This window comes from Caretta caretta, chromosome 10 (assembly GCF_965140235.1).
Source record: "Caretta caretta isolate rCarCar2 chromosome 10, rCarCar1.hap1, whole genome shotgun sequence".
Classification (NCBI taxonomy): Eukaryota; Metazoa; Chordata; order Testudines; family Cheloniidae; genus Caretta; species Caretta caretta.
The window spans coordinates 12710326-12734955 of record NC_134215.1 but is presented as its reverse complement, the minus strand read 5'-3'; the positions used below and the strand labels follow the sequence as shown (position 1 = coordinate 12734955).

At 47.3% G+C, this 24630-nt stretch overlaps 2 protein-coding genes across 7 annotated transcripts in view; one reads left to right on the top strand and one right to left on the bottom strand.

The window, feature by feature from the left end:
* LOC125644269 (lysosomal alpha-glucosidase) overlaps positions 1 to 7142 on the bottom strand; it is a 29875-nt gene extending 22733 nt beyond the window's left edge. Inside the window, exons 1-2 of the mRNA XM_048867949.2 lie at positions 7104 to 7142; positions 5284 to 5387 (exon numbers count right to left, since the gene is read on the bottom strand). Coding sequence (XP_048723906.1) covers positions 5284 to 5387; positions 7104 to 7127 — 128 coding nt within the window. The 5' untranslated portion in view covers positions 7128 to 7142. The remainder of the gene's footprint in view (positions 1 to 5283; positions 5388 to 7103) is intronic.
* Positions 1847 to 18706, top strand: MAFK (MAF bZIP transcription factor K). 6 transcript variants are annotated; one of them, XR_012670131.1, is made up of 4 exons: positions 1847 to 2051; positions 12613 to 12692; positions 13978 to 14795; positions 15992 to 18706. XR_012670131.1 is itself a non-coding variant. In XM_048867951.2 (3 exons), exons 2-3 carry the CDS (start codon positions 12657 to 12659, stop codon positions 14410 to 14412), a joined length of 471 nt encoding a protein of 156 aa, XP_048723908.1. In that variant the 5' UTR covers positions 1847 to 2051; positions 12613 to 12656; the 3' UTR covers positions 14413 to 18706. The 6 variants fall into 6 exon arrangements, 5 of the variants coding, with proteins under 5 accessions (XP_048723908.1, XP_048723913.1, XP_048723911.1 ...); XM_048867951.2 differs by having other exon boundaries at positions 13978 to 18706; XM_048867956.2 differs by lacking the exon at positions 1847 to 2051 and adding an exon at positions 6222 to 7052 and having other exon boundaries at positions 13978 to 18706.
* The last annotated feature ends 5924 nt before the right edge of the window (positions 18707 to 24630 follow it).

Sequence of the window (24630 nt, the reverse complement as noted above, 5' to 3'; positions counted from 1 at the left end):
TCCCAGTTGTGGGAAATTCGGGCAGGGTCAGACAATTATCTAATAACAGTAAGCACTGAAATTCAAAAAGTTAAAGCTTTATAATTATTAAAACACAAATTGTCAACATCACATGTCAAACTATATAAAGTAAATAGCCTTAAATCAAATGCTAAGTTCTCAAGCAACATTTTTCTTCCTTTGCCTATCTGTACATTTCAATTACTTGTGGAAACTTTTTTGTCGGTGTGCTTGTACCATGACATTGATGTTTACTAACACTAGCTGATAAAAAATATAATCCTTCCAAGCCTAAATATAGTGTTATATGGTAACTGGACACTTGTATTCTCCTCTTGTGGACTTTAGTATTGCATAAAAGTCACACTTGAAACTCAAGGAGGAAGTACTTTGAAATCCATGTGACTGAGAAAAAAATTGAAACTGAAAGCCATTTTCTCCTCCATTGCCAAAAATATAAGGAACAAGGATACATCACAAGATCTCAGAAATAATATGAGAAACTTCTATTAAAAAGCAAGGAAGAAAAATTGTTTAATTCTAGAAGATGTGAAAGAGATTGTTATTATTTGACTAGGTGCTTGGTGCTGTACAATACACAACAATAAAGACAGTCTGTTCCCTCTGGACCTTACAGTCTAAAAAACATACACAGATGACAAATGGCACTGGAGAGCCCAGATGAGAATAAATTTAAAGGAAATCCCCTTTTCCATATTGAAGGTAAACTCACTTATTAGTTTCAGAGTAGCAGCCGTGTTAGTCTGTATTCGCAAAAAGAAAAGGAGTACTTGTGGCACCTTAGAGACTAACAAATTTATTTGAGCATAAGCTTTCGTGAGCTACAGCTCACTTCATCGGATGCATTCAGTGGATGCATCCGATGAAGCGAGCTGTAGCTCACGAAAGCTTATGCTCAAATAAATGTGTTAGTCTCTAAGGTGCCACAAGTCCTCCTTTTCTTTTCACTTATTAGTATTGCGGAAGAAGAGATGGTGAAAACAGCTTCACAACACATGACAATCAGCCACTACTTTAGAAATGAACAGTGCTCCTAAATATTCTACAGAAGCCCAACACGGCTGTGCAGCTGTATCCTAGATTCTTGAAATTGTAGCCTCCCTTTGGCACCACTTACCTACCTTGTCGTGCCCGTACAGCTATCTTGAACTCAGCCCCCCTGGGCTGCCAAAGGGGATGGTGATCAGCACTCTAAACATTGCATCTGAAATGTCCCACGCTCCCTGAGGTCTGAAAGAAGTTAGGCAGAGCAGGCACCCTGCAGTTTACTGCGTGGGGGGCTTTTCAGGCAAGACCTTGTATGCCCGAGTTCTGCCAGGACGTTAGGGGGTCTAGGGCATTTTTTTTTTGGGGTACAGGACAGAGTTTGAAGCAAATTGCTTGTCTCTGGCCACCCTGTGAAGCTGCTACCCGCCGCCCCCCCGCCCCAGAGGTGGCTGCACCTCCGCAGGGCGGGGCGTGCAGGGTTAGGGATGTTCCTCATGGGGGTGAGCAACACAGGACAGATGTTGGGCTGTCTCACACCACACTCGTCTGCCCCACCCACACTACCACGGGAAGGATGCCCCGCCCCACTCTCCTGCCTCCACTGCCCCTCCCACCCCCACCCCCCTTGTACCAACTGCACTTCCGCATCCTCCTGCCCCCCTCCCACTGCCGGGCCCCGGGCCCCTCCCCCATCCTCCGACCCCTTCCCTGTGCGCTCTCCCGCCCCGCCTGTCTCCACTCCGGCTCCTCCCCCTGCCGTATCCGCCCTCCAGGAATGAACGCGGTGGGCGTGGCCAGACGACGCGCAACGACGAGGGGGCGTGGCCAGATGACGCGAGGCGTGAGGCGCGATCCCGGAAGCGGCCCGGCCCCTGGTTGGTCGGCTCCGGGGCGGGGGGGGCCCCGCGCTTGTTGTTGTTCCCGGGACTCGCACACACAGGGAGGGCGGCTGAGAAGCGCGTCCCCGCCACCATTCCCCCGCGCCGCGCGCGTCCCCGCCTCCACCGCCACCTCCCCCCCCCGGGCGCTCCTGACAGGCCCAGGTAAGACGCAGCCCCCGGGGTGCGGCCGTCGGGTCCGGCTCGGCTCGGCTCGGCTCGGCGGGGCGGGGCAGGGTCCGGCCCGCGCGGAGCCCTCGAGCCGGGCAAGGAGCGGCCGGGCACTTTGTAGCAGGAGCTGGAAATTCGCTGAGTCATCATCGCGTGGGACACGTGGTGTCTGTCCACCCCGTCCCGGGCCGAGCCGAGCCGAGCCGGGCCGGACCGTGCTGCCGCGTCCGGCTCCGCGCCGGGAGCGGCGGCGGCGGCTCTCACACACGTGGCTGCCCCGGACGGGGGCCCCACCACGCGCTCGGCGCGGGCGGGCGGGGTGAGAAGCGGGCGGGGGCGCTGCGGGGTGGGGGGCGCACTGCCGTGGGGCGCGCCGGCTGCGAGGGGAGGGGCAGGAGCCGGGGTGGCTCTGACCAGAGGGCAGAGGGGCTCCGGGTGGGGTGTGAGAAGTGGGGGCCGGCCGGCTTGGCATTGGGGGGAGGGGCTGGGTGCATGGAGCGTGGCACGAGGGCGAGAAGCGGGATCTGGGCCATTAATGAGGCTTGGTGAGGGGTCGCGGATGCCTCCCCCTTCTCCTGGGGATAGGAGGGGAGACGAGAAGGAGCTGGATGACAGTAGGGAGGCTACCAGGAGCATTTGAGGGGCAATCATGGCTCATAGACTGCAGGTGGCACAAGGGTCTTGGGGAGAAGAGTGCAGAAGTATATGGGATTAGCACTCTCCTGGTGGGACTATGTCAATGGGGCATTGGAGCAGGAAATCTGAGCAGAGAGGAGAGGTGAATGGAATGGATCAGAAAGATTGGGAGGGTCTTAGGATCAGAGTTTCCGGCAAGATGAAAAGTGGAGTCTGAAATGGTCTTTTAACTAAGGAAGGGGTGCCTGGCCAAAGGGGCATTGGGACAGGAGACTTTAACTAGGCCAGAGACCCCAATCCCCTGCCTATCCTCTCCAGTCTGGAATAGGGGAGAGAGAGCGCCTAGGCAGGCATGAAGGAGAGTAGAGAGGGATGGTAGTTGGGAGTGAGGCTATGTCTACATGGCACTTTGGGCATTAAAACTTTTGTCGCCTAGGGGTGTGAAAAGCACCGGTGTGGACAAACCGATTTGTCAGTGGGAGAGCGTCTCCCGCCGACTAAACTACCACCCCTCGTTGGAGGTGGTTTTATTTTGTCCTCAGGAGAGTTCTCTCCTGGCAACAAAGAACAGCTACACTGCGTACCTTACAACAGCGCGCCATTGTAAGGTGCGCAGTGTAGACATAGCTGGAGTGAACACAAAGCCTGAAGGGAGTTAATGTTTGGGCTGGAAGGATTGCATCCACTAGAACAGGCTGTAGTGTTAGCAAGCTGTATGATTCAGCAAAGCAACTTTTCAGTTAAATCCTTCTGAATTTAGATAGTGCTGCTGGTGTAACGTCTCCAAGTTGTGATGCTTTTTCTGAATTTAGCATTTGTGCATAGCTCATCTCTGAATGATTTTATTTTGTCCCCTTAAAGAACCCATGCAGCCCCATCATCAAGCATTTGAATGACATGCAAAGGAATCTCTATGCATGCATGTTGGTGGCACACAGGAAGTACCTGAGGAAGGGCAACTGCTAGAATTCAGATGCTCCTGTGAACCCTACTACTACTACATTAAAGGAAACTGCACATCCCTAGATACTTTTGTAATTCTTTGCATTGTGTTAACCATGACAAATGAACACACCTTCATGTGACCTCTTGGGGTGTTGAAACCCTGTGTAAGGCACATGTTGCTTAATCACCTGCTCCACATGGCCACCCATGAGACTGAAAGAGCCTCCTGGTTTAGACATGGTTGTAGTAACATAAGATGCCTTGCATTTTGAATCAGAAATGGCCAGCAGTCCTCGCTACGGACAACTGGCATGTTTTCTATCACTGGGAAGGCCAAAAGCTTAAGCTAGTGGAGGAGGGGACTCTGTACCCACATTGTAGTGGTGGTTCTCATTAGCTTGTGCCATAGGACAAGTGTACAGATTGTCTAATTTTGAATGGTTCTTGAACACGGTTCTAGCAAAGCTGTGCCCTCTGACTCGGAGTTCTAAATATGACTGACTTTGAAATGTAAAGAGAGCATTCTGGGTAAAATCAGTATGGGTCCACAGTTCCAAGTGGAGCAAGGAGGATCTGGAAACACTGATAAGCAGGCATCCCTACTACTGACAGTTTGCATCTCGGAGGTCTTTATCCTCCCTACAAAATACATTAGTTTGCTTAGAAAAGAGGTTTTTTTGGGCTAACAGTAATATTCTGTGCTGATGTGAGAAATGCAGGTTTGGTTTCCTGGTCCACTCTTTTCCTAGACTGGCTGAGAATGGGAATTCCGAGGAGGCAAAATGTTCCCCTTCTGAGGGGAAGGAGATGCTTATTAACAAACCCCACAATCCTTTAGATACATAGAGTTGCACGTAGTCTCATGTCTGGCCTTTGGCCTGATGAATATGACTCTGAGGAGGGCTACACCTGGAAAGGGGAAACATCTGAAAATGGTCTCCAGCAGTTCAGAGACCACACCCTTGATGAAGAGTGAGCGGGGAGGGGGACTTTAACATTCAGAGCATCTGCTCTGCGGTAGATTTGCCTGGTGACTGTGCAGGATACATCTGATCACTTTGGATTTTTAGACCGAGATAAGGGCGGAGAAACCTTATTCCTCTATCTTCTTCAGACAGGGAAGGAGATGGCACAAGCTAGAGAAACATCCCTGCTGAGGGGACAGAGGAGGGGGGAAGGGAGGTGTTCTGATCCTTAAAAACATGATTTAGTCAACTTTAGAGAGATCTGTTGCTGCTGCCAAGGGCCATTTCCTCTATCTCCCTCCCCCCATTCCTCTGTGTGTTGCTTAGTGGAGGAGGGGCCCTGTTCTATGGATCCCAGCAGAAAACAGGCCAGGAGATCTCAAATCGGGAACAAACCCCTTTGGGCAAAGGGGCTTTACAGAAAATGGAAAGGGCTCCATTAATTGTCTTGACCTCTTTGCCCTCTGGGTAGCTCCTCACTAGAGCAAAGCTGGGTCTGCGAAGAAGAACAGAGAGGTAGTGAGCAAATGCTCCTGTCCCACACAGTGGGAAAACTGCATCCCTTTTTGTGGGATTTTGGGCCCTGTGTCTTTGGAAAAGGTGCAGCCCTGCTCCCAACACCAGCCCAGCCGGTATGTTCCATTATGCTGCTGCCATGGTTTAGTATTTAATTTATTTACCTTGCTGCTTTCGCACTGATGGAGTCGTGCTTGTCGCCTGCTCTCTTTCTCTCCCCTTCCGTGTGTAAACTAATGCAGAGACGCCTGCCTCCTCTTGTCTCGTCCTAAAGATGATGGACACTTTTATTATCCAATGACAGTGCATAGTCTGGGCAGGGCTGAGGGGGAGGGAGAATTAACCCTGTGTGTACCTAAAGAGATTCTCCCCACTGTATTTTCCACTGAATGCATCCGATGAAGTGAGCTGCAGCTCACGAAAGCTTATGCTCAAATAAATTTGTTAGTCTCTAAGGTGCCACAAGTACTCCTTTTCTTCAGAGAGAATGTGGAGGATAATTATTAATGAGGATATGGTTACAGAGTGCAGGGGCTGTGCTGGATCCAGTTAGCAGGACCCTTGGCAAAATTTGTCAGGGCTTTGTGCTCACACTTTGGCTTAATTGTGCTAAATGTTCTTTGAAACGTTAGGGTTAACGCAGACCCCACCGCAAAAGTGCAGTATCTAAAAAATATGGAAGCAGAAATCCGCAAACTCTGTTTCTAGTGTCTGAGGGCTGTGCACTTTGCAAGTTTCCCCTAATTCTGTGCCTTAGCCTCCATTGTTTTTGCAACAGATTGGCAGACTTAGACATTACAAAATTTATGTCTTTATTGAATTAACTGTAAACGATTGGTTCAGTCTACATTGTCAGTCAGTGTTCAGGTGCTCTATTGAAAACGTGTAACTATATTGGAAGTTTGAGAACTGAAGGTGGGACGCCTGGGGCTTTTGGTGGCTGAAATGGCATGGTGTGCAGTTTTGTTTTGATTTTTATCCCACAAACATACCTGTACTTTGAGTATTTTGTAGCTAGATGCCTGCTAAAACAGTGCTAACTCTCTGTTATCAAGAAATCCCAAGCTCAGCACCCTATTGAGATGAATAAGCATCTTGCTTTTTGCTGAGCGATTGTTTCAGGCTGTCTAAAGCCTCAGGCAGGTAATACTGCATTGGTTCATGTTTGGAAGATGTTCTTGTGACTGTAAAGCCTGGAAACTCTCCTTAATGAAAGCCATGATCCTGCTGCTCAGTTCTGAAGCAAGAGGTAGATCTGCAGCAAATTCCACTGGCTTGCAACATATGGGACACTGCATAACAGTACTGTTATCTCTCCTCCTTGCTAACTATCACTATATAGGCTGAGAAAGATGTGATATAATAGTTGGAGCATAGGATGACAAAGAGCCATGAATTCATAAATCCTAATCCCAGTTCTGCCATTAAATCCCACTGTGGCTGTGAACAAATCACTTCACTGTGCTGGGCCTCAGTTTCAGTGTCTGTAAAATGGAATATTTATTTGCCTCTGGAGCTGGTGTGAGATTTAACTGATATTAGTAGAACATTATATATCACTATATTTTATAAATGCACATGAAATCAGAGCTCTGTACCCTCTTTATATCAGAAGCTGTCTGCAATACATCTGACCTCAGTAGCTCCCAGTCTCCCCTCCCTGAAACTCCAGGGTCTCTGTAACGTGACACACAGGCACGCTCTCATGATACCCTGAATCCTCTGCTCTGTAACCACAAGGACTCTGCAGCATCTGACTCAGTTGTTTACTAAACCACTGAAGACTGTCTGATCCCTGTCCAGGCTTCCCCAGAGAGAGCCTCAGAGTCCTGTCCTGACAGCAGTCTGATTCAGTCTGAAGGTTTCTGAATCTGTTCTTTGCTTCTGGATGCTGGTTCTGATCCATAAGCGAAATGGAAAGCTGGCTAGCTGGGTGAGTGTTCTTGTGTAGCTTCTCTCTAGAACAGTAAACACAGTGACTCACCCCTCCTGTGTGTCTTCTGTCCATTCACGTAGAAGTTATTGCCTCATGTATGCTTGCTCTCTGTGTGATTCATATCATCGGTGTATCCTTCTCCCCTTCTCTGTTACAGATGAATGACAAGTGTCAGTCTGCCTCTCAGTGTGTGTGAGGATTGATAGAGCAGGAGGAGGACTTGTGAATGATGGAGGGAAAGATACTCTCTGCATTCCACACTGCAGTGTCTTGGAAATCTATGCTATGTCTCCAGGGGACGGAAGCACAGGGCTTAGGGTTTAAGCATCTGCCATTCCCTCACCTGTCAGACCTGATGTCCTCCTTGGTGGATGTGTCATGTGGCCAGCTTTGTAGGCATGGTTAACTGACGTGACCATCTTGCAGGTATGGCATGTGAAGGTATGACGCTAGGGATTGGATAAGTGTGTGCTTTTCACTGGATGAGAACAGTTGTCAAATTGAAATGCTCTGCAGGGGCCAGGAATAGCGTGGCTATTCAGCTTCTCACAGCAGCAGCCAGGGCAGTCTGTCTGGCCTCTGACATAAGGGCAGGCTGTTGGCTATGGATTACTCATTCATGGTGACTAGCCACACTCCAGCTCCAAGTAGCCAGCCTTTTAAATCTTAAAAGAGACTTACAGGCAGAAGCAGGAAGAAGGGTACCAAGAGTTGAAAATAGCTTGTGGATAAACGGAAAGTTTGGGTAAGTCACAGAACAATTTCATTGGAAATGATCTAGCTGGATTTCAGTATGGCTGGACACGGTGTATTCCTTGCATAATCTTCTGTGCTTAATTGAGACTATTGATGATTGATTGTCAGATAAAATTGAGAATTCCTTCCTGCTTAAACTGTACACCTCTGTCTGCTCCTTAGGAGGGGAAAAGTTGTTGCAGGTTTGGGGTGAGGGTCATATAGTCTCATATTACTGTACGTGCTGCTTCATGTGTGAATGGAAGCTAAAGAACTGTGGTGCTTCCTACTGGATAATTTATGTCCTTGCCAATGTTCCCTTTTGTACTAAAATGAGTTTTAACATCCAAGGCTATGTATGAACTGCAAACAAGTGCATCCATGGCTGCTGTTAGCTACACAGTGACTGCTGGTATCTAACCCCATCCTTTGAAAAGTGCTTTGGAGCACTGGAGTGTGAAAAGTGCTATTCAAACCAAATTCTGATCTCATTTGCTGTGCTCTTCTCACACAGCAGTGCTGCCCCACCTCATCCTACTAGTAAGGGTTGTCTTGGTTGAGTGGGTGGGGAAGAGGAGAGCCCCAAAGGAAAATAGTGGGTATTGCAGTGTGTGCCAAACTGAAACCATCAAATGTGTGATCCTGGGCTGAATAAGAAGAGCACTTCAAGCTCTCATGAGGATCCTGTAAGTCAGATCAGAGCCATCTGGGGGTCAACTGCAAGGGTGTTGACAGAAGTGGGGCTGGATTTCCAATTAAGCACAGTAGGCACGTGCCTAGGGGCGCAGGCGTTCTAGGCGCAACTTACCTCTCTAAAACTGTGCAAGATGAAGGTCAGCTGTGGGTGGGGGGTGCTGAAGATGCTGTGCCCTAGGAGCACATAAGGTGTAAATCCGGCCCTGGACAGAAGTGCTGTGGGATAACCTTATAATAAAAACACTAGCACTGTGGTTCTTTGTATACTTCCAATAAAAACACTTGTTTTAAATATAAATGAGAAACACAACCTTATAGAAACACTTGTCCCTTTACCAAGGGCATAATAATACTTAGTACATATTTATATATCACTCAGAAATGTGCCATGCGGCTTACAGAATAAAAGTTGTAACGGTCCCTGCTCCGAAAAGCTTGAAGTCTAACTTGAGATAGGAGGCTGCAAATGCAGTTAACAAGGAATAGGGAAAGAAAATGTTTATCGTAATAAGATCACACATTTATATAGAGCCTTGCAGACACCCCTATAAGGTATGTGCACTGGACACCATTAAAAATTGAATGTTTGCAGCACTGTGTGTACCTTTTTACTAAAGGGTTTTCTGGGTTTTTTTCAGTCTGTGTACAGGAAATGCCACATACTATAGTGTATTTAACCACTTGTAGATGATAAATAGCCATAAACAGCACCAACTGTGTAAGTATTCCCCACCCACCCCTGCTATACAGATGGGGAAATTGAGTCAGAAGTTAAGTAACTTGCTCGAGGCCTAAGAGTGCATAATTGTCTGTCAGGGTTACAACCTAATTCATGGTACTAAGTCTTGTTCAGACCACACCACGTGATAGTCACCGGCATAAAATAAATTTATCATGGGATATTCAGTCACTCGAGTGATCCTGGTGCTTTTAACAGTACTATATTAAACTCTCAAGTAGGAGTCTGTTCTCAAATAGCAGTGGACCTTGACTCCAATGTCTGTGCTTGAACCAGTATTTGAGAATTGATGCTTATGCAAGAACCAAATTCCTGTGTGGGGTCTTCTTCCAGATGCTGATTTTTGCTTATTATTTACAGGTAATCTAATGACTGCCACCTATAACACTTGTAACAACCTGGGCCCTTGTTAAATTGTTGTGTGCACTAGAGTGCCTGGTCTGGTACCAAACATGGAGGAGTCTAGGACCTTCCTCTGAGCAGTGTGGAATGTAAATAGATATCCCTTCAGCAGACATCCAGCACAAAGCAACAGGTGACCAGAAGGGGGGTTCATCACACAGAGTCGCAGGAGGCTTTTAAAAATAAGCAGAGTTACTTTGGGTGGCAGACTACTTCTAACAGTGATCCCCGGGGAAGTCTCCACCCTCAGCACTTGCTTTCCACAATATTCCACATTTCTTCCCCTCTCTGAGCAGCCAGTGGAGTGTTCAGTTTTTCCATCCACTGGTGTAGAAAGTGCTTTGAAGACTCACTGGGTGAGGATCAAAAGCCTTTTTGTGTAATCGGTGGGTGTGACCGAGTCATGTTCTGCCCCCTCCCCCCTTCCTTTCTTGACTTCCCTTTTCCGTTTTCATTGGGCCAGGTGCCGGGTGTGCCCCTTTCCTTGCAGGGATTGGGGGGATGCGGAGGGAAGGAAGGAAGGGTTTCTGGGTCTGTGGGAATGTGAGCTCTAGCTCTCCAACTCTGTAAACAGCTGGTGACTCACTGCATAGCTATGGCACCAACTGACTGCCAGGCCTGAGGCTGTGTGTGCATGCGCGCGCAGGCGAAGAGAAGGGGGTGCAGTGTGTTTTCTTTATACATGGGCAACTCGCTGCTCCTTTTACTCCTTAGGGCCATTTGGCCAGGTCTAGGAGCCCTTCCTTCTTCCTGTCTGTGCTTATGATGTGTGTTTGTGTCTCTGGCTTGAGCAGGAGCATGCTCCTGCTAGGCGTAGTTAGTGAATACCAACTGTGACTGGGAAGTGAGGGAGAGGAGAACTGCAAAGGGGGAGAAGTGATGTCTGGACAGATGTCTGCGCGTGAGAGAGAAGACTCAACCCTCCCTCAGGCTTCTTAGTTGTGCTGCAAGTTTTGTATTTCACATAGAAGAGAGGTCAGACTCCAGCTTCACACCCATCCCTTTTCCCCCTCAGTAAGTGGTGAGGTGCCCTCCCAGGTGGGTTTGTGCTACTCAGTCCATGATGAATAATGACCGTTTGTCCAGGGCATTTTTAGTGGGCTTTGCTGAGTCTGCTCCTGCTGCCGGGGAGGAGGTGAGAGTAGCTGGCACTGCTGTGAGGATGGGGTGTAATACGACACAATGCACCACCCTGTGTGGTGCCGCACAAAAGACACTGCGTACCAGTCGCTTTAAGTGGCCCATTCATCATGAAGCGTCTCTCGCTGGTCTGGCTCGTGTACTGCGTGATAGGAGGCAGTCGGGTGGGGGCTAGACATGCAGATGGAGAGATACTATCTCTGTCTCAGGCTGACAAAGAGATGAGGTGCTTTATTGAAAACATTCTGCAATCCAGGGAAATGGTTTTACTTTGTGATTTTGTTCTTTGTCTTTCCTCTCCCTCAATTGTGTGCATGTCACATGATGAAGTATCTTGACTGGTACAATTCAAGCAAAAGCAGCCTGAACTGAGACAGCCTCCTTTACCCGCACAACTCCCTGTCACCTCCTGCACCCCACTTTCATATGCCCTTGGACCTCCCACCTCCAGGGTTGTTTGCAGATATGAATGAGTTTGTTTACTCTCTGACGACCTCATGATGTCTTTTCACAGACATGACCTGAAGTCATCATTGCTTTTGGGCTTCTCTGTTTCCATGGTTACTGGCTCAGGGTTGGCTACTTTCCCAAGGTCACCATGGCAACTATCAGAAGGGAATCATGCTTGGGATGCTTTGGCTGTATTTTTCATCAATGATTAGAATGTGTGACACGATGCAGACGTGGAAATGGGATGGGGAGGGGAGCAGAACTCCCGCCAGACAGTCTGTGTGTTCTGTACACCCAGCACCACTGCAGCCTTTGAAATCCACTCCAGCTGCTCCTTGGGAGGGACAGACTCTGTGTCAGAGCTGGAGCCCTCGCACCCTCCCCAGCTTGTGTAGCCAAGATGCTGGGGAAAGTATAGGCAGATGCTGTGATGTCACAGCTGCAGTGCCCTCTTCTGTGGTAGGTACATCACGAACAATCACTCTGGCAATGTCATCTCTCCAACTTGGTGGGTGTGAAGGTTCTGGAACAAGGTCCCCCTGGACGGATTCTCTAAAGTGCTGATTGAAGGGGAGAAGTTAGCAGCAAAGGTGAGAGTGAAGGGCAGCTTCTCAGCAGAGGACATTCTTTGTCAATGGATACTCCTCTAGGAATATCAGACAGGTGACTTCTCGCAGCCTTAGGGTGAGACATGAAGCAACAGTCCTGATCTACCAGGAGGCACAGAAACTCGCCCCGTGTCTTAATAATCGGTTTTGCCTGCTTTTTTAAAAGTGATATATTTGCGGTGTCTGGGGCTAAGGGTTAGTAATGGAATACCTTTCTTCCCCAGGCTGCTGGTTCAAAGCCAATCCAGGTCAGTAATGACCAAAATGGGAGGGGAGCGGTGGCGGCGGCGTTCCTGTCTGGTGGCTTTTTCGTGTCTTTTGTGAAATGAGTTGATAGTCTTAGTCCAGTCCCTAACGGCTGGATCTGTATATCTCAAAATCCTCCACAGGGCAGATGAAGAACTGACCGGCTCATGGAGACTGAACTCCCCTCTAGCCCTTAGAGGTGAGATAGCACATTGCCACAGTAGTGTATGGTAGCCAGCACAATTGCTACTTGAGGATGGAATCCAGTATTCATCTACTTCCTCGCACTTTTTCTAAGCAAAAATATTACCAAGAATTTAAAACCAGCCCCATTTAACTTCAAAAAACCAAAACAAGCTGTATTTACATGTGGCACTTGCTGGCAATACAAAGAAGACTCTCCCATACGTGGCTGGAGGAAGACACTCCTCTCTGAATCCTTCTGGTGGTCCTAAAGGTTGATGGGTCACTATGTCTTGAATGTTGGGTCTGTTTCCTTCCCTATTCCCTTTGAAAATCCTGTTTGTGTTGTTTTTTCCAGTTGCAATTTCTGACCAGTTCTGTCCAGGAGACCGTGCCCAGGTTATGACGACTAATCCCAAACCGAACAAGGCATTAAAGGTAAGGCTGTGGTGGGAGCCTGACTGAGATGATTCTGGGTAAATGGGATGGGGTCAAGGAGCCATGCCGATAGTGCCAAAAGCCATTTATTCTCTGTGGGGTTCTGCTTGCAAATTAGTGTGTCAGAATGCTTCTTTGGTATCAGCCGGGAAGCACTTGGGAAGAAAGGATAGAGGGGCACTGATGATATAATGGGGGGCGAGGGGGGAAGACAAGAGTCTCCGGGATTGCGCATAGACCAGCGTGTCTGTGTTGGTATTAAGGAGACAGGCGGGGGTTGAGGTGTATTGACAGCATCGCGAAACGTATGGTCTGCGGGCGTGAGAGACTGCTGCTACTAGGGGCCCATGCACCTTGATAAGGAAGCTGCAGATTTGCAGATGTCTTACCTATAGATCTGAGTAGGCAGTGAACTCCTCATAGACACACTTGCCTCATGGCTTCGATGGCACATTTTGCTGATGAGCCTGTTAGAAATCCCTTCTAGTGTCTTGAGTCTCTCTTCCAGTGCCCTGCATTCTCTGTAGACGTTCTTTTTACCCCTTTAAAGTTCTGCAAATAACTATGGATAAAAAACAAACAAATAACCTCTTAAAGGTTGAGAGAGGGAGAGTTTCTCTGTCTGCCTCATCTAACCTCCCTGTACTGTGGCCCAGTAAATGGGCCTGCAGCCTTACCACTTCAGGATGTGGTCTTATGAGCTAAATAGGGTTGGGTTTGGATAGTATGTGGATGGGAGACCTTCAGAAAAGAAATGCACAAGGTGCAGGAGGTGGCGGTGTTTGTTTTGGGTCAGTACTGACCCAATGCCTCAGCATAATCCTGCAAGGCACTGTGCTGCTGGAGATAAGATGAAAAGCTATGGTCCTGACCCCTTGCGATAAAGATCCTGTGGCACGTTTCAGCTCAAACAATTTTACTCCAGTCTCCCTAAAAGTCTCCTTGTAGTTCTATCTGGATAAGAAATCCATTGCTGTATCCCCCTGCAAATGGCTGTGTAATGTTCTAGATATTTTCTGCCAGCTCCCATCACAGTGGTTTGTACGCCCTGAAGATACTATGCTAAAATATCTGCCATGTGCCACTGAGTGGTGGCTGCATTTCAGTGGTATGAATAGCCTGTAAAGTGCTTTGGGATCATTCTGTCTGGAGAGGTGCTATACGAATATAGTTACATTACTGCAGGGTAGCATAGTTGCTTTCTTGCTTTAGCCAGGATGGCTGCTTAATACCTGGTCAGGTTGCTTGCTGTTGACTGTTATCTCTGTGAAATTGATGCTTGTAGGTAAAGGAGGAGTCGGGAGAGAACGCCCCAGTGCTGAGTGACGATGAACTCGTGTCAATGTCCGTCCGGGAGCTGAACCAGCACCTGAGGGGTCTCACGAAAGAAGAGGTCATCCGCCTGAAGCAGCGGAGGCGCACGCTCAAGAACCGGGGCTATGCTGCCAGCTGCCGCATCAAGCGTGTGACACAGAAGGAGGAGCTGGAGAGGCAGCGGGTTGAGCTGCAGCAAGAGGTGGAGAAGCTGGCCCGAGAAAACAGCAGCATGAAGCTAGAGCTGGACGCCCTGCGCTCCAAGTACGAGGCGTTGCAGACCTTTGCTCGTACTGTTGCACGGGGGCCTATTACCCCGACCAAAGTCGCCACCACTAGTGTCATCACTATTGTGAAATCAGCTGAAATCTCATCCAGTTCTGTGCCATTTTCAGCAGCATCCTAGTGCCCTAGATGGGGGAACTAGCAGCCTTTCGGAGGGATGCGGAAAGGGCTCTTATGCACCGTTCCAGAGTCCTTGGTCACTTCAAGAATTGGCATTTTAACAATTCCTTCTCTTTCAAAAGTGCAAAAAAAAAAAAAAAAATCTACAAAGGGAATGTAACTGGCTGCTCCTCCGTGAACTTAGTGGTTCCAGGAAACTCTTGTGGCTGGGATTTGAGCTCTGTACCTAGTTTGAGCTTTCTCTTCCTCCTCTCCCTGCCTCCCCAACCCTCTTTAAGCTGTGGGCAGCTTCTCAATTGGGAGAAGATACTGGAGGAGCCTTCGTCGTCTTTGTGAATGATGTTCAAGAGCCAGCTAACAGATGGACTGTCAAAATCATGTGAGGTGAATGTATAGAGAAGAGTTTCCTTCAGTGGCATCCAACTCCTATTAAGAAGTTACCTCACCCCACCACCACCTTCATCTGTCATAGCAGTGGCAGAGAAATAAACTCTGAAGCAGTGTGCATTCTGCCATGCGCTGCGGGGAGGAAAGGAGGGTTGGTTATAAAGAGGGGTAATATGTTTGGGTCAGACCACACCAGTTAGGAAAAACCTTCCTGTCTTCAGCCCATACTGGTTACCAGTTTACATGTTTTAATGCACCCCATACCTGTGTGGCCTATAAAGCTAAATTGCAGCCTCCCTTATACAAAGCCAAGTCTACCAAGAGCTCCTTCCCCAAGATGTGCCTGTAAATTGGGTATATTTATGCAGTTTATTTCTTCCAGATGATCCACAGGTTTGTAATAGTGGCATATTCAGGGTTCCTTGACCCTCAAAGGAGGAAGGCACAGTAAAATTTAAGAAGGGAGGTATGTTGGGGGGCATAGAGAGAAATACTAAAGTATTGCTGGACTGAGGCAGAGTAGGTTGCCGTGTGGGGGAAGTTGTTCTTCTGGAAATCAGCCCTGTGGAAAGGTGTTTCCATAGAGCATGCTAGAAAGATGTGTTAAAAACACTGAAGTAATGAGAGGGCCAATAGTACATGTGTAAGAAGATCAAAGCCAGCAGAGACTCCTGGATGACCGAGGTAGTGGTGGTTAAAGCCTTTGCCTGTTAGAACAATAACCATCCCAACCTCAGGGGCCATGTACACTAGTCTTTGCCAACAAGAGATGGGGTATGGGATGCTGGGTGGAAGCTGAAAAGAAGAAAGATTCTTAACCCAATCTCAGTCATTAAAGCTGGGTTCCAAAGAGTAGAAAAACCTATAGTGTTTTGTGTTGGGAGGGTTGAGAGAACCTGTCTGAAGACAACCCTGAAACTCAACGTTTCTTGGGGGTGTGAATTATCCCAGGAGATGCATGGAGGGCAGTATTAGAATCGGTGGCTTTTGGGGGATAGTAAAATTGGGGTCAAGAAGTAGGGCTTATGGTTCTGAAGGGCAGTTGGGAAGAGGTAACCGTGGATCAGCAGTGGGCAGAAAAGAGGAAGCCAAAGGGAGAAGAGTCCACTCTTCTTTAACAGGACTGAAAAGACATTCTAAGTTTCCAGGTCAGATTGTAAATAACTATGTTCATGTTTGTGTGTTTGAAGTAGGAAAGAAAAGGGATTGCCTGGTGTTCCAGAGTGGGTCAAAGATTTGTGGGCTGTCAGATGCCTGTTCTAAAGCAGGTGAGAAGAGGTTGAGACTCCTGAAGTTTAAGGTGACTGGAGGAGATGGCTGATGTTCCTATTCAGAAGAGTTTGGTAGACTCGTGTTCCAGAGTAAGGAACAAAGGAGAAGATGGAGAAAAATGATTGGTGTTCTAGTTTAACTGAAAAGGATAAAGGAAGATGCTTGTATCATTGAAGAGGACAGAAAATTGGCATCCTAGACCAGTGTAGGATACCGTTTGTGAAGTCATCTTGTGTCTTGAATAGCAAGAAGAATGCACAAGTTTAGTGAAGCTCTGTCTTTCTTCTAAAGACAAACACAAGTTGTTCTTGGCTCACTTTTATCCAGTTACTGGGAATCTCTGGGTTTCCCAAGAAGGTACTTAAGTCAAGTAGTTGGAGAGGCAGAACCTGATTCTCATTCAGTCCTAAACATCTACACTGATGACTTTACTGAGCCATAGAATGTGTAAGAGTAATGCTTCCTTGATGGCTTTTACCCCACCAGATTAATCTCCTCCTTGAGGAGGCAAACAGGAAGTTACCAACAAATATAGTTTGGATGGTATTTAGCTCCTCCACTTCCTTACCACCTCCTAACAGGCAGATTGATGTCCTGATACCAGTTATTGGCTCCCCCAGCAGAAGCTGAGGAAGAGAAGGGAAGACCCTTTTCATGTTCTGTAACTCAAAAGTATTTGGAAACCTTCCCAGATCTTTAAGGTGCCACCATTAATACAGGCAATGTTTAGATTCCTAGCACTGTTGGGATTTGAAAAGAGAAAAACAGAAAAATATCCGGTGGACTTGGAAATGACTGAATGTTCCCCATTTCTATAATAGCTCCATGAAAGTCTTGACATTCCTGAACAGATAAGATCACCACCCCACCACCACCCGGGGCATCCGTCACTGCACCAAGGAAATGAGATCGAGACAGGAGTGTAATGGGGAATTTATACGTAATTCTGTGGGGTTCTCTTGCTGTTGGAATGAGATGAGGACTAGATCTGAGTTCTTTGCTAGTACTTCCATTGTGGCTGAGCATTTTCCAGTTCTCAGAAGTGTGCCAAAGGCTTGTCCAAGTGATTGCTGATTTAGTGCTAGTAGGCGCATAGTCTCTGATCACTCAATCAAGAATGAGACCTGGGTGTTATTAAAGCTGATACCATAACCATGGTAGGTAATCCATATTGGATATCCATAAGGACCACGTGGAAATATTTAAAAAGAGAAATAAATATATATATATAAATATATTATATACATTTTATCATACAGATTTTTCGTAATTTTTTTTTCCAAGTTTGATACTGTAAATCTTTACTAAAAGAAATTGCCAGTCCAGGGCTCCTTGGGTGGTGATTTGGGGGGAAAGGAGGCATGCTGGCTAACTTCAACAGGTGGGTCAGAATTGCAAGGTAACCTAGAGGGAGTAACAATCTGAAAGCTGCTCACCACATTGGAGAGACAACTCCCTCTCCCTTCTTCCTCTGGGGTTTGTTTCTGTTCCGTCCTGCACTTGCAAGTCTGATGCCCAGGGCAAAAGCCACATGAGGGGAATTGGGCCAATGCTTGCAGAATCAGTAGGAGAGCCCTGTTGAAAAGGAGTGCTTATTTCTCTTCAACCCTCCTTCCACTTCCTGCTTGTCTCTCCTTACTGCAGTAACTAGGGCTCCTTTCTTGCCCCTCTTATCTTGTCACACCACCACTAGAGGGAAGCAACGAGCCTTAATTTCATGAGGATTAGGCTCCAGTTCTGAACCCAGGCCCAGAATTTTCCTCCGATACCCACCTGTGCATAGGAACCACAGTATGAAGGTGGGGACATTAGAAGCAGCCAGCGGTATGTCCCCAACCCACAGTTGGGGCGTTGTGGGATGTTTACATTGGGCAATAACAGGTCCTTCTTATCAGGGGCTTCTCTGTGCTCCTGTACGTGCATTTGTTGTGCTCCTGACTGGGAATAGTTTCCCACTAGAGAAGCGTCAGAGCCCTTTGAAGCAAGTTAGCGTCTCTGCTCTTGCCCAGCTATATCTTCTGCCTGAGGAAACAACATTTAACGAGCAAAAGGGTTGTGCGTTTTGTAATGCCACATCTTTCTGGGACAGGTGAGGGAAGGCAGCAGGCAAAATGAATAATGGCTGGGAGGGGCGAGGGAGTGGCAAGGTTTATGTACTGCTGGAATAGTGGGACATTCAAGCTACAGTGCGACTCAAAGCCCGAGGAGGAGGCATTTTTTCTCTTTGAGATCATTTAAACTTTGTCATGATTTCATTTAAAGAAAAAAAACTTTTGTAATGTGGGTTTGTTTTCCTTTGTCATCTGTACTTCAGTCTGCTGGGGTGTTTCTGTAGATGGTGGGTCTTTTGCTTTCTTTTTTTTTTAAATGGTAGATCTTCTGTTAAGTTTATCACCAACTCATTCTATCCTCTGTGGTTATTCAGTAATTTCATTTCAATATTTATTTTGCTGCTTTTTTTATTATAAAATAAATTATTGATATACCAAGTAATGTGGATTCCTGTTTGTAAGGCGTGTAGCCCTGTGTATGTGTCCACCACGGTCTCTTGACAGCCACAACGTAATTTATTGCTGTAAATTTAGCTGCAGTGACTGGTTTTTTGTACCTTTCCAATAAAGCATTTTCTGGTTTCAGAGTTGTGCTGGTGTATGGTCAGCATTTTGGAGCCTGAATTAATCTTCAGTAGAGCACTTTCCTTAACCTAATCTTTTATTTCAGCCTGTACGTTATATAGCTTGCTGGGGCCTGCTATTAAAAAAAAAAAAAAACCTTGCCTTTAAAAGCCAGGCTGGGCATGTACAGGTGTTACTCTGCTAAGGCCTGGTGAGGAGTTATAGGAGACCCAGGTTTCTTGACCATGTAGCAACAAACTGTTTACCCCTGTGCTAAGCTGCTGGTTTGTCAACTCACCTCATCTCAAAGCCATGATTTAGCTGCTTCAGGGAGCTAGCGTGTACTCCACTCCCTTCATAACCAGCTTCCCCACTGACAATTTTTGGTGCCCTAGTCATTTTGAAAGGTTTCAGAGGAACAGCCATGTTAGTCTGTATTTGCAAAAAGAAAAGGAGTACTTGTGGCACCTTAGAGACTAACCAATTTATTTGAGCATGAGCTTTCGTGAGCCACAGCTGAGCTGTGGCTCACGAAAGCTCATGCTCAAATAAATTGGTTAGTCTCTAAGGTGCCACAAGTACTCCTTTTCTTTTAGTCATTTTGAAGTGGCATCTGGTTCAGCATGTTCCCTGGCCCGCTTGCTTCAACTTTCATGATTCAGCTGGAATTGACTCTGTGTGCGTTCCTCTGCACCAAGCTGCACTTTTTTGCATACTCACAGTGGTCTCTAGCCATGCAGTCTCTACCTATAGTCAACAGGCATTGTTTGTACTTTGATGGGAAGAAGCCCGCCAGGAACCAGCATGTGCTACCACTGCAATAGGTTGTATTCTTCTTTCTCGGTCAACAGGGACCCAGTTAAAGTGCTGCCAGTACGTTAGCTGCTCTGCAAGATGGCTCCTATCCTGGAGAGCTCGCACCGTAGAACGGGTTTTCCTCAAACGTGTGTCCCCACCTTCCCTGTCTGTCTGTGACTACCTAAGGGCAGCACTTGAACCTGGGGAAAATATTTGATAGTTTAAACCTTCAATACGATGCCGGGGGGGGGGGGGTTGCTTTCTTTTCCCCTTTCCCATCTGTTTCTCCAAACAGCTGGTACCCTAAGCACTAGCTGCCATAGGTCACAGACCACATTTTAGGAACTGCAGTTACAGAAAACAGGGTGATTGAGGGGGTCCCTTTTAATCCCTTAGTTCATTATTTGTAGGTAGCCTTCGGAGGGAGTTGAATGGAGGTTAGGCACGTGTTTAATAGACCAGGGCATTAATTAAAAAGGGGAGTTAAGGCAGACTTGATTAGAGGAGTACTAAAGCTGCATAGGAGCTTTAGGCCAGGATAAGCAGGTTAAACATGCTAGTGGATAAAGACACTTCAGTGGGGTGGCTGAGACACACGTGATGTGGCCTGAACGAGGAAGGCTTAGTTTTTGGTAAGACCCGATAGGAGCACTAGAGGAGTCAGAGGGGCTGGGGTGGTTGATGTAGAAGTAGATTCTCCCCCCACCCCCAAACTCCTCTTCTTCTGACCCAACTGTTACGTTGTGAAGACAGGGACTAGATTCAGTGACCGTTCAGTATAGGAGGAGGATGCAAGCCTGAGTGGATGGCTGCAACATTGAAGGAGTTAACTTCAGATGACCTAACTTGCCCCTGGAGTACCAGTCAGAAGTTCAGCTCCTGCAAAAGATAGACTAATCCCTTCCCCTGAGAATTGCAGGGAAACTGCTACAACCTGCAGGAGAGAAGCTTCAGTAGAACAGGGATGGAAGGTAGCTGCCCTGCTCTGTAGGGACCACGCTGGCTTTTAGAGGAGTGTAGCTCTCTCTCTGCCCCACTGTGGTAGTCCAATCATACAAAGCCACACCCAACTTTAAGCTTAAACTCCCTTAATTCTCTTGGTTTTGCTCTGTTTGTACAGTGCCTAGCACATAGTAGTGCTAGGCATGGACCAGGAGCGTGGCATGCTACCACAATCCTATATCCCTTCCCTAAAGAGCGTACAATCTAAATAGTGGGTATTCACCCACGAAAGCTTATGCTCCAATACGTCTGTTAGTCTATAAGGTGCCACAGGACACTCTGCCACTTTTACAGATCCAAACTAACACCGCTACCCCTCTGATACTTGATGCCATGCAAGGCTCTGCATTTAGCCGTATGGACTGGAAATCCATCAACCTCATGAAGAAACTTGCACAAGTACAGACAGATACCATCTTCCTTTCCAAAGGCAAATGGATGGACATCATACCAAACGGACTGAAGGTGAAAAATCCATTGCTATCTACATACTGCACAGATCACAGCGAGAGATTATGCCACACGCTATCAAAGAAACTGAGGAACCACCTGATCAGCATCCTATACAGAAAACAGGAAAACATCAAAAAAGAGCTCTCCAACCTGGAAACTCTCATAAATAACCAACCTTCCATACAAACGGACTTTACTAAAATAAGACAGGAGATCTACATTACACACTTCCTCTCTACAAAGGAAAAAGGACTGTAAGCTGTCTAAAATCCTACTTGCCACATGGGGCCACAATAGTGGTACCCCAACTCATCCAGCAATATCGTCAATCTATCCAGCTACACACTCAGCCCGGCAGAAGAGTCTGTCCTATCTTGCAAAAAGAAAAGGAGGACTTGTGGCCCCTTAGAGACTAACACATTTATTTGAGCATAAGCTTTCGTGCTCACGAAAGCTTATGCTCAAATAAATGTGTTAGTCTCTAAGGGGCCACAAGTCCTCCTTTTCTTTTTGCAAATACAAACTAACACGGCTGCTACTCTGAAACCTGTCCTATCTTGGGGACTCTTTCTGCCCTGCCACCCCCACCAGCATGATACAGTTCTGCGGTGATCTGGAAGCCTTTTTCCGCCATCTCTGGCTCAAAGAATACTTTCAGAATAACACTCTGATACACCGATACCACCCCCACCAACAGCACAAGAAGAACAACTCCACATGGACGACTCCTGAGGGTCAAAATGACAGTCTGGACCTATACGTAGGATGCTTCCGCCAACGTGCACAGGCAGAAATTGTGGAAAAACAACATCGCTTGCCTCATAACCTAAGTCGTGCAGAACGCAATGCCATCCACAGCCTCAGAAACAACCCTGACATTATAATCAAAAAGAAAAGGAGTACTTGTGGCACCTTAGAGACTAACCAATTTATTTGAGCATGAGCTTTCGTGAGCTACAGCTCACTTCATCAGATGCATACCGTGGAAACTGTAGCAGACTTTATATATACACAGAGAATATGAAACAATACCTCCTCCCACCCCACTGTCCTGCTGGTAATAGCTTATCTATTATCTAAGCTATTACCAGCAGGACAGTGGGGTGGGAGGAGGTATTGTTTCATATTCTCTGTGTATATATAAAGTCTGCTACAGTTTCCACGGTATGCATCTGATGAAGTGAGCTGTAGCTCACGAAAGCTCATGCTCAAATAAATTGGTTAGTCTCTCAGGTGCCACAAGTACTCCTTTTCTTTTTGCGAATACAGTCTAACACGGCTGTTACTCTGAAACCTATTATAATCAAAGAGGCTGATGAAAGGAGGTGCTGTTGTCATCATGAACAGGTCTGACTACCAAAAGGAGGCTGCCAGACAACTCTCCAATACCAAATTCTACAGGCCACTTTCCTCAGATCCCACTGAGGAATGCACTAAGAAACTGCACCATCTACTCAGGACACGCCCTACACTAACACAGGAACAAATCAACATACCCTTAGAGCCCCGACCGGGGTTATTCTGTCTACTACCCAAGATCCACAAACCCGGAAATCCTGAACACCCCATCATCTCGGGAATTGGCACTCTCATTGAAGGACTGTCCAGATATGTAGACTCTCTACTCAGATCCTTCGCCACCAGCACTCCCAGCTATCTCCGTGACACCACTGATTCCCTGAGAAAACTACAATGCATTGGTGATCTTCCAGAAAACACCATCCTAGCCACCATGGATGTAGAGACTCTCTACACAAACATCCCACACACAGATGGAATACTAGCTGTCAGGAACAGTATCCCTGATGATGCCACGGCACAACTGGTTGCTGAGTTCTGACTTTATCCTCACGCACAATTATTTCAAACTTGGTGACAATATATACCTCCAGATCAGTGGCACCGCTATGGGTACCCGCATGGCCCCACAATATGCCAACATTTTTATGGCTGGCCTGGAACGACGCTTCCTCAGCTCTCGTCCATTCACGCCCCTTCTCTACCTACGCTACACTGATGACATCTGGGCCCATGGGAAGGAAACCCTGGAAGAATTCCACCACGATTTCAGTAGCTTCCACCCCACCATCAACCTCAGCCTGGACCAATCTACACGGGGGGTCCACTTCCTAGACACCGTGGTGCAAATAAGCGACGGTCACATTAACACCACCCTATACCGAAAACCCACCGATCACTATGCCTACCTTCATGCCTCCAGCTTCCATCCCAGACACACCACACGATCCATTGTCTACAGCCAAACACTGAGGTACAACTGCATTTGCTCCAACCCCTCAGACAGAGACCAACACCGACAAGATCTTCACCAAGCATTCTCAAAACTGATACACACAAGGAAATGAGGAAACAGATCAGCAGAGCCAGATGTGTACCCAGAAGCCTCCTGCTGCAAGACAAGCCCAAGAAAGAAACCAACAGAACTCCACTGGCCATCACAACAGTCCTCAGCTAAAACCTCTCCAACGCATCATCAGTGATCTACAACCCATCCTGGACAAAGATCCCTCACTTTCACAGGCCTTGGGAGGCAGGCCAGTCCTCGCCCACAGACAACCCGCCAACCTGAAGCATATTCTCACCAGCAACTACACACCGCTCCATAGTAACTAACTCAGGAACCAATCCATGCAACAAACCTCGATGCCAACTCTACCCACATATCTACACCAGCGACACCATCACAGGACCTAATGAGATCAGTCACACCATCACTGGTTCATTCACCTGCACGTCCACCAATGTAATATACGCCATCATGTGCCAGCAATGCCCCTCTGCTATGTACATCGGCCAAACTGGACAGTCCCTATGTAAAAAGGATAAATGGACACAAATCAGACATTAGGAATGGCAATATACAAAAACCTGTAGCAGATTTAAAGGTAGCCACCCTGCAGCAAAAAAACTTCAGGACCAGACTTCAAAGAGAAACTGCTGAGCTTCAGTTCATTTGCAAATCTGACCCCATCAGCTCAGGATTAAACAAAGACTGTGACTGGCTCGCCAAGGACAAAAGCAGTTTCTCCTCCCTTGGTGTTCACACCTCAGCTGCTAGAAGCGGGCTTCCTCCTCCCTGATTGAACTAACCTCGTTATCGCGAGCCTGATTCTTGCTTGCATATTTATACCTGCCTCTGGAAATTTCCACTACATGCCTCTGACGAAGTGGGTATTCACCCACGAAAGCTTATGCTCCAATACGTCTGTTAGTCTATAAGGTGCCACAGGACTCTTTGCCGCTTTTATTAATCTAAACAGAGAAGGTGAGACAATAGAGGGAGCCAGGAACAGGGGAGAGCATAAGGGACTACCCCATCTTAGAGAGCATAAGGGAGCTGTAACCACACTTCTCATTATGCACCTCGGGGGGTCCACTACCAAAACTGTGATGTATAAAGTGATAGGCAAATACCCCCTAGGACTTGAAAACGGGGGTAGCTCTTAACAAGGTCCGCTGTAGAGAATATCCACACACGGCTCTGGGTTGTAGATCCCTAGCCCTGGTGGGTAAAACACCAGTGGACTGAGCTGTAGTCCACCCCTTCTTTTGGAAGGGGCAGTAAAGGTACCCCAAAAGTTAGGAAGAAACAAGTCTTGCAGCTCTGGTAGTCATTGTCTGCAACAAGGTGCCCTCCCTGGAACCTGCCTCTGGCTTTCTCCAGTCACCAA

Excerpts from the sequence above, each read along its gene's own strand:
- MAFK (XM_048867951.2), top strand. The coding sequence starts at position 12,657 with ATGACGACTAATCCCAAACCGAACAAGGCATTAAAG. Across the intron at positions 12,693-13,977 it reads AACCGAACAAGGCATTAAAG|GTAAAGGAGGAGTCGGGAGA; the intron begins GTAAGGCTGTGG and ends TGATGCTTGTAG.